Raw genomic sequence first — 9,903 nt, 5'->3', positions numbered from 1 at the left:
TCTTCCCGATTACAATCAGAATCGAATCCAGCTTTATAAGAATCTCGGACTAGAGGGTTCGAATGTCAAGAACGCCGTCAAGCTTGACGCGGTGCCGTTGGCGATTGTCGAAACGCCGATCAAGAGCCCGGTGCCCGCGGTTCCGACTGTCACCAAAGAAGTACCGGTTGTCACTGCCGTCTCCAGTCAGAGTAGAACCCAGATTCATGGTAACACCAAGCTCGAAGTAGCTCTACCGATCGTGAGCGGACCTACCGTGTACGTGGCGACTTCCTATGCTCAACCGATCGCCGCCTGGCCGATCTTGGCAACTCCCCTCGCTCAAGCCTCTCAATATCGTAGTCAGATACACTTGAACGAAAAGCGCGTGTGGTGACGGAATAAGGATGTCGACCGTGAGGATTTGCTACATATTTATGAGGCGCCTCATATTTATTCTCATGATACTTTTCGATAAACTTGGTTGACTCGATTCTCTTCAGATCTTTATGTCTCTCATTCATAAACAGTATAATATTTTTTAACTTGATTCTCTTTTTACAAGATAGATTCGAGATATAAATTTATAAAAATTTTATAGATATCTTCTTCAAATAATTCTAATAATTATAATTTATAAATTATCTTTTTTTGCGGCTGTTAAAATTAATATCGCATAATTATATGTTGAAGGAGATATTTCATCGTAAAACATTTTTTGATCATAAAAAATATTCAAGTCGTTTAGAGATTAAAACAGTTTTAAGCGGATCAGTCACTTGCAACGCGCTAAAAAAATTAGAATAAGGCGTTCATAGCGAGAGTTCTACGAGCGACTGATCGATGACAAGTTTGCTCATAGTAGCTCGTTGTATGGACATCATCATTATTATTATTGTTTGTTCTTGCTGTGTCATTTTCCAATGTAATACAAGCCTTTCTAACATTCTTGTATTAAATTATTATACGATTACACGATTCATACAATTCATGAAAAAACATCAATGTCAATCTCGTGTGTATAAATTATTACCTTCTTTCATATATAAACATTTAAGACAAGTTTAATCGAATTTTTTTTGCATAACGTTTAATTCATACAAGAATTTAAATTGAACTGTCAGGCTTTATCTAGCAAGAATAGTGACCGGAAGTCTTTGCGACCTTGCAAGTCGTATAACCGACCGCACGTTTATTCAAATTGCGTGCATTGAAAGAAATATCGCGGATCGTCGCGGATCCGAATCGCGGTTTTAATTAGTCAGCACGTCAAGCCCGATTCGTTCCTTTTCAACGTACGCGAAATTTACATCACAATCCTCTGCGCGGCTGGTACATATATTCTCTCATTACTCGGCTCGCACGGCGACGATTTGTCGCTCCACGCCCAAGATGGAACGGAAATCGCGACCTTGACTTGGGATTCTTACACCGCCGCGAATACATTACGGCGATAAACTTTCATGCGCAGATATCGCGTGTTCGTTCGAGTAACGACGAGATTAACGGGGATCTTGGATCCCCGCGCTAGAGTAACCCTATGTACTTATACGTGTCTTCATGACAGAGATTTTTTCGAGTCGCGTGTTTGCACATGCCGGAGAGAAACATCCGATGGGATTATTTTCCACAGGTGGTACGGAATTCTTCATGCACACGCTTACTTGAGTTTTACGAGCGGGATATACGCTTTACAAAGATGTGACTATCGAGCGTTTCGATTTAAACAAGCCTTGACTTCTAAATCATTTCAATTTCCGATTCTTTAATTTCCAATTTCGGGAAGAGAATAAAAAAATTATAACTGTGCAATAAGATATTCTACTTTATAATTATTTCCTTGTTTTTTTACACATGTTAAAACCACAGTTAAATCTAAACAAATGTGTTATTAATGTTATTAAGTGTGTGTTATTAATAGTAATATTTTATCATTTTTTTTTTTTCTAATGAAATGAATTGCATTGATTCTTCTCTATTGACTTTTTTAGAATAATTCTCACAGTTATCGAAATCAAAATTTATTATATTTTATACGCGTCAAACGTCAACTGTCAAACTATCAGATATGAGATCAGACATTGCGTCGGGCCGTTGTTGCTTTCTCGAATTACAAACAGTCGTAATTGCACATAATGCGATATGCAAACGTTGATGCGTTTGTTTTGAAAATGCCTTCGAGAGAAGGTATTCATGATATGCGCCGTGAATGTATATATATATATATGTGACCGTTAACGAAACGAGGTTCGAGGATTAGGGCAACGAGCGCGCAGATAAACGAGTATCCCAGCGAAAGAAGATCGCGACTCAAGATTATGCACAAATGGACTTATCTGAATAATGTCTGACGCTAAATTGACATAAGACAATGTCATCTATTCGGTGTAAGCAACAATTACCACACGAAAACAATAGAACTCCGCCATGCAGTAACTTAATGCCATCTATGAAAATCGGGCACGAACTTATGCAATCATCCAATATATAAATTTAAGAAAATACAGCCATATATCTATTTGTAAATTAAGTTTGAGATATCAGAAAAGTAAGCAAAATTTTTCGATTCTCCTACCAGAAATTTTCTGAATCTTAAATATGTAATCGTCAATTGTTGTAATCGTCTCCGTGACGAAATTCGAGTCATGTATTCATTGAACTTATACTTCACATACGATATCGAGATCACATGAAAAAAAAAAACAGTTTTCGTCCGTACGAAGCGATGACGATGGATCAAGATGGAAAACGTACGGACGGACAGACGGAAGAAGGTGGAAAGGGATACGACGATTCACATGCGCGATAATAGAAACGTCCAGCACGTATAGCGTCTATACGTAGGCATCCGCGACGATAAATGCAGCGCATACGTTAGCTCGCGCCCGCGCGCGGATAACGCACGGTCCGCAGATGGACGGTGCCCGATAAAACGGCGGATAATGATTTCGAGACGATTCGACCGAGTATACACGTACGTATGTAGGCTTTTAGATTATATTCGCACTTCATGTCACGCGAGAGACGCGATAGCGCGCTCCCAATATTTATGTCCGAGATTACGTTTCCGCGTGCATTTACCGAAATAGAGCCCGCCGATGGCGCGTAAACTTGCATCCCTTCGAAATGACTAGACGCGAACTCGCTGAAGACCTACAATAAACGTGGTTGGATATGGTCGACTCGGGGGACACTCGAGCAGTAGACTCGAATCATATGTGACGCTGCTATATTCGAGTTCACTGTATTGAACAAAATTTAATTTAATGAAATAAAAATAAAACACAAATAATAAATTAAAATTATAAAAATTATATAAATTAAAATAATTAATAAGGGATCTTTCTTACTTGTATAATATAAATTTATCTGTAATTTACTGATATGAGAGAGAAAATGCTAGTGTTATATAATTAATTGTTAAATTATTCTCTCATGCTGTTTAATGGTGCATATATGCTATTCATGCATATATATTATACATTACATAAAAATAGCTCGCGATAATAAGACAAAAAAAAAAAAAATTCTCCTACGCTGCAATTTCCATAGGTCTAGCGTACGATACCAACGATATGAGAAAATTAATCTTACGTGCACCTTCTCGCAGACAATCTCACGTCACGATCTATGTGTGATCCACTTTTCCTTATCTGGAGCATGAAAATTTCGCGAATCAGTTATCTGCTCTGGACAGTAATTATACTTTAAATCACCAGTTCCACGATGACCATTAATGTTCCATATCGATTTCACAAGTCAAATATTTGTTTCATGATAACAAAACATTATTATTGATCGTAGTAAAATCCATAGTAGATTCTATCACACAAGTCTTATGTATATATTAGATTTTTAAATATATTAGATTAATTTAATATTTTTACATATATATATATTAGATTTAAGAGTTTAATTAACACTTTTCCCGGAAATTAATTATTTACATTATTAAATACATATTTCAATCTAATGATATCAATGTATCTGATAAAAATGTCGATGATGTCACAATTAATTATGCTCAATTATTACTCATAATAAGCATTGTAATTCGCATATATCTCACGTAACCTATCATGATGCGATTTATCGATCGCATTTAAAATTCCGTGAACAGGTTGATCCTCCGCGCCAACCCTTTATGTCATTATAATACTCGTTAGAGGTATGCTCGCGAGTCCGGGTCATCGCAATTGCCAGCACCGCCAAGGACGAGGGTCGTGTGATGTTATTGTGCCAGGGAAAGGATTCCTGAACGTCTGCGGTCTGCGGCCCGGGAAAAATGGGATAAAAAAGTCAAAAAAAAAAAAAAATTCTCCTACGCTGCAATTTCCATAGGTCTAGCGTACGATACCAACGATATGAGAAAATTAATCTTACGTGCACCTTCTCGCAGACAATCTCACGTCACGATCTATGTGTGATCCACTTTTCCTTATCTGGAGCATGAAAATTTCGCGAATCAGTTATCTGCTCTGGACAGTAATTATACTTTAAATCACCAGTTCCACGATGACCATTAATGTTCCATATCGATTTCACAAGTCAAATATTTGTTTCATGATAACAAAACATTATTATTGATCGTAGTAAAATCCATAGTAGATTCTATCACACAAGTCTCCTCAAAAAGGAAAAAAAAATTAATATCAATATTAATAACATAAATTAAAATGAAAACGAATTTTTTGTAAAAATCTCTTACAATGATCTAAATTAACATATTATTTTAAAATCGAAAAAATATCTTGAACGTGAATTGTTCTCGAGACTCTTTACACTATACTCTCGGCATTTGTAGCACTTCCGAATATACGCGTAAGAATTGTGTATATCCCCTAATAATAAATAGCAGTAATAAATATTTTGCGACTCTAATGAGATAACTACTTACGATGTCGGTTAAGCCGGGATATTATTTATAATAAGGAATAGTCGTACTAATACGGCGAAATACAATACTTATTAAAGTATCGCGATCAATCTTAATTGATCGGCCGGCCGTTCCTCGCGGCTAGCACGCGCAACCTTGCACCGCTTATCGTTACGTGCGCGCGTTAAGGCCTCTTCTCTCGTGGGAGGCAAGCCGATAAAAGCGGCCCGGAGTAGCCGGGGTGCCCGGGCAATCAGCAAATGGAATCGTTAGTTAGTCCCCGTAATCTTCGATCGGACGTTAGTTCCTCCTTGTAGTACACGCTCGCGGCCAACGATCGTGATTCACGATCGCGTTCGAGCCACGCTAGATACCTCATGCGCACGCGTGCTACGTTTATCGCCGTCGACTAATTAGCATATTATTTATCGCCCTTTTATAATTGCCCGCGCGAATTTTCGTACGCGAGAATAACCCCGCCCGGCGATTTACGTCGGGAGTCTAATTTGATTATGCTTTCGAGGAATGATTGTACGGCTTGTATGTTGTCGAGCTCTAAGAAGAGAGAAAATTTATTGGAAATTGTATTATCATGTTCTATCTTCGAGCGCATCCCATGTTGTCGATATATATATTCAACGTTATATATAATTACGAATATTTTTTGTATCTTCTAAAAAAGAAGAGAGTGACGAGAGAGAGAGAGAGAGAGAGAGAGAGAGAGATGCACAAATATACGGAGATCTCGCGATTCGCGCGAGTTACTTAAGCCGCCTGTCACGGCTGTCGGTCTTTGGGAAAGATTTCACGGGTCGTGCTCGTAAATCAGGCTGTTTCCAACAACGCGAAACCGCCTTTACTGACGCGAACAGGCGGCGAAACGGACCTATTTATATTCGATGTCGTCGGCGCGGTGTGCGCGTTTCATCCGGATCAAAACTGGCGTTCCATTCTTGCTGCAGCATGTGCAGTGGTGCGTGGACAAATGAAATCTGGAAAATACCAAAATGTATTTATATATAATTTCAAAGAATTGATAAAAGAGATTGATAAAAAAATGTACGATAGAAATATTGTAACTGACAGTAAAATTTTTGCAGCAAGGAATATTTTTTATCAAACTTAGTTTAACGTTTTTACACATCAGAAAATGCTACATATATATATCGCAAATAAAAGGATAATAAATAATATGTCAGTTGATATATGTATTTATAACGGAAATTTCTTAATACAAAATATTTATTAATGAATGCTTTCTTTCTCAATAGTCCATATTTTATCGTTTTCTAGAAATGGAAAAATTGTATGTCGAAAAAATTGCTGTTAGGCACCACTGTACGCGACGAGCGAGTCAACGATCTCCGAGGCGGGTGCGCAAAAAAAATTTGTCTTACCGTAGAAGGCGAAGCCGAATATCCTATAAATGTGTCTCGTGCGTGCGAGAATACGAGAATAACATTATGTACGAGAAATATACGGATACACCGGCTGCGGCATACGTCGTCATATCAAAAATTGTATGACACGTTTTACAAAAAAGGGTAAGGGGCCCATGAGGGGATATCAAATTCTTCGTACCAATGTTTGGTAAAGCTAAGAAAACGTTCAGTTAAGGATAAAGAGAACATATTTTGCCATCGAGAAACGTACTTGCTCAATGAGCAAAACGTAAGAGACGAGATACGTAGTTCATATGTAAACAATGAGTAAAACGTATAAATGTTGGGAAATGTAATATTTACTAGATGGTTGGTGGACATTGTGTACCCACTGGTAAACGGACATTTTGTGTGTACACAAAGCTGTGTACTTAAAAGCTTGTCTATTACAATAGAATTGCTGCCCGGATATTGACCGCCAGAGACAAAATCACTACTGAAAAAACGCCAATAAGAGATATAATAAATTATGCTCCAAAATCATTCGCGACGGTTAAAATATTTTATTATAAAGATAAGAAAAATTATACTAAATATAATAAAAATTATAATAAATGACAATAAATTAAAAATTGTCACTTCTTTTCAGCGTAATTTTCTTGAGAAAATTTTTTACTGTTTTTAAATGTGCAATTTATTTTCACGAAATTTTATAAATTGAGCTTAATGGTACACTGTATGGCTAATAATGAGTTCTACCGCTGTGTCCAATGCAGCAGCTTTATCCCGCAATTAAGATGAGATCGCTATTCATCTTCGGCCGCGTCGTAACTCCGAGTTGCAAATTTTTCTTTACGGCACTATGCCAATTTAGTTATTTAGATCGTCTTTTTTAGACCTATCAATAGGCGTCGTTATAAACCGTGTATATATGTATATATTTTATACTCACGTTGCGACAAGTTGAAAGAAAAGGATTGACAGTCTCGCGCTGCTCATTTCGCGATTATTTCAGGAGGAGAACTTTCACGAACGGAATACGAGAGAGTTTGCAATACCGAATGCTAACTCTTTCCAAAGTAGGAATAAGTTTCATTTGTAATTAAGCTACGTGATAGTTGTTTCGTGCGGCATTGAAATCATTGTTGATGGCTTCGTCGACAATGGAGCACTTATGACGGTAGCTAAAACGTTTCCAGCTTCGCTAAAACGGATGGCGACTTGAGGACGCGAATTCTGTGGGAGCCGATTGTGGCTTGTGTCTTTAAATAGCTCGAAAGGAAGCTACTCGAGAAGTTACAGAAAAAAGCAAGAAATGATAGTTGTACATATTTTTTTATTAAATATAAAATATTATTTTTGAATATTAATTATTAAAATTTTTATTTCTATCTTTTTTGTTGAAACAATTTTGTTTAAATATAATAAATCATGGAAAAAAGAATTGAAAAGTATATTTAATAAAAAGAAGTTACCAGTTAGTGTTTGTATTGCTAATTGAAACTGCGACGAAATTAGAATTCAAGATTACTCCAAAATGTCTGATTAATTTTATTGAGAAGCAAAACTGATCTTTTAAAATTGACTCTGAGATAATAGATTGGATTTCTCTCCCACATTCTTTTTCTTTTTCTTTCCTTGCATATAGCGAGGGAATTGATAGTTACCATTGTTTTTGTTCCACGAGGGGTTGATTTAGGATCACTGCTATACGCGTCGTCTTCTCGTTGTATTCTCAACAGCATTGCATTGCCGTATGTATGTGCGGTTAGATAGTTGGCTCTACGAGTCACATTTAATACGAGAGGAGAGAAAAGAGAGAGAGAGAGAGAAAGAGAGAGAGAGAGAGAGAGAGAGAGAGAGAGAGAGAGCACCCGTTTAGTGCCAATGTCAAAACCAACGCAACACCGCCTACATGCTCGTGTGTTGTCGGCGAAAGAAGGCTCCTCTCATCGTCGGCGGCGACTTGTTGCGCGGGCGAACACGTGAGTAATTCCATTGGAATTGATGAACTCGTTACGCTCATATCGTTCCCTTACATCGTCGGATTAAGCGTGCCGGCCGTAAATTCGCGGCGGGCGTTATTTATGCGATCGGTGGCGCGGAGGGGCGGCTCTCATATGAGGGGGCTCTTGCGGCCGTTCTGGACCTTCCCTAAAGAGATGCCACCTCTCGACGTCAAGCCAGTATCGTTTCACTCTCGCCGCCCTTTAATTGCATTCGCAGTTAATTGCGTTCGTTTCTACTTGCCGAAGATCGGCGCCGCCGACGATCTTTGTCGGCCGTGAACGCCACTTTTAATCCCTTGGCGCGTTTAATCTTGCTCCATATCGTTGAAAGCTATGCTTTTATCACGACGGATTAAATTAGATGTCGAATTTAATTTTTTCGTGCTGAAACCTTTTATCATATGTAACATACACGGTCTAGATTGCGATAAAGTCGAAAAATATTTCACATATAGAGATCTCACAAATTACTTCATTTATCGGATTCTCTCCAAACAAAATAATTTTTTGAAAATTGCTGCGACTGCATAACTTTCGTTTTCCGACTGATAATTATTTATTGTCGATATTCTAAGGATGAATTACTTAGATTTGATTCAATGGAAAAACGATGTCGCGCGAGCTACTCTTGAGAGAGATTCATCTTGGCTACGTTTAAGCGTGTTATGGCGTTGTGTAATAGCTAGTATTTGCATTGGTATGCGCAAGACCATCTCTTCCGTTCATTACATGCCCTCCAATGTCATTTTGTAGCTCGTAATCACATGTACGTTTATTGTCTTAGCGTTGTGACAGTACGAGGCGCAGACTATTACGTATTTGGATAGGTGAATATGGAGTAACTAGCAATAATGCACTCAGAGGTAATGAAGATCGCGCGTATAAAGATCCGCATAAATTACGCGCGTGTCTTTGATTAAAACCGTAATAAAATATTCAAATGCAATGATAACAAACTATCAAAGGAGTAGTATTATCAGTTGTAATCCAACAATAATTTCAACGAAATATCAATATATCAATTCTAAACGGAATTCGGAAAATTTATTTAAATAAGTTGTTTTATATACACGGATACAATATTACGAAAAATTTGTGTCCATTGATTCTTGAACATTTTTGTTAGAGAATTAATTTTAAATTTGTCAAAGAGATTTTATTTTTAGATAAAAAATAATTTGTATGTCTGTAAAGTTTAAAGTGTCATATTGGCCGCAGATCAAATAATTTATATACTTATTTAAATAATATCAGATCAACGAATAAAGCCCACTCAATACCTGCTGCGAGGGAGAGATTTAAAATCCGGTCGACTAGCGTGAATTATCTCTCTACGTTGCACAACATCGCTTTTATTACGATGTGCATTCGTTCTTATTACGCAGGGTGCGTCGAAAAATGCGCATCCTTGGCGGGTGCGTTCGGTGCACGGAATGCGGGAAAAATCGACACGGCTCGTATTCAGCGCCAATAAATATTGATTTATCGGTCTGGAAATCGAGCGCGGGGTGATTTGCGACCGCGGGCAACAGGCCCGGGCTCCTAGGGCCCCGCAAGCGCGCTCCGTGCCCCGTAGGGCCCCGCTAGGGCCCTGATACACGCGAGATGCTAGGTGGGGAACCACCGTAAACCTCCGCGCGCGCGGCTGATCCACGGA

General features: G+C 38.2%; 1 protein-coding gene across 1 annotated transcript in view; it reads left to right on the top strand.

Annotated features, from left to right (window-relative positions):
* Positions 1-860, top strand: part of LOC115243090 — a 5,622-nt gene extending 4,762 nt beyond the window's left edge. Inside the window, 1 exon segment of the mRNA XM_029819770.1 lies at positions 1-860. Within this exon segment, the coding sequence (XP_029675630.1) occupies positions 1-376 (376 nt within the window). The 3' untranslated portion in view covers positions 377-860.
* The last annotated feature ends 9,043 nt before the right edge of the window (positions 861-9,903 follow it).

This window comes from Formica exsecta, unplaced genomic scaffold (assembly GCF_003651465.1).
Source record: "Formica exsecta isolate Colony F162 unplaced genomic scaffold, ASM365146v1 scaffold69, whole genome shotgun sequence".
In the NCBI taxonomy this organism is placed as follows: domain Eukaryota; kingdom Metazoa; phylum Arthropoda; class Insecta; order Hymenoptera; family Formicidae; genus Formica; species Formica exsecta.
The sequence above is the reverse complement of the archived record's forward strand: the minus strand, read 5'-3'. Positions and strand labels throughout refer to the sequence as shown.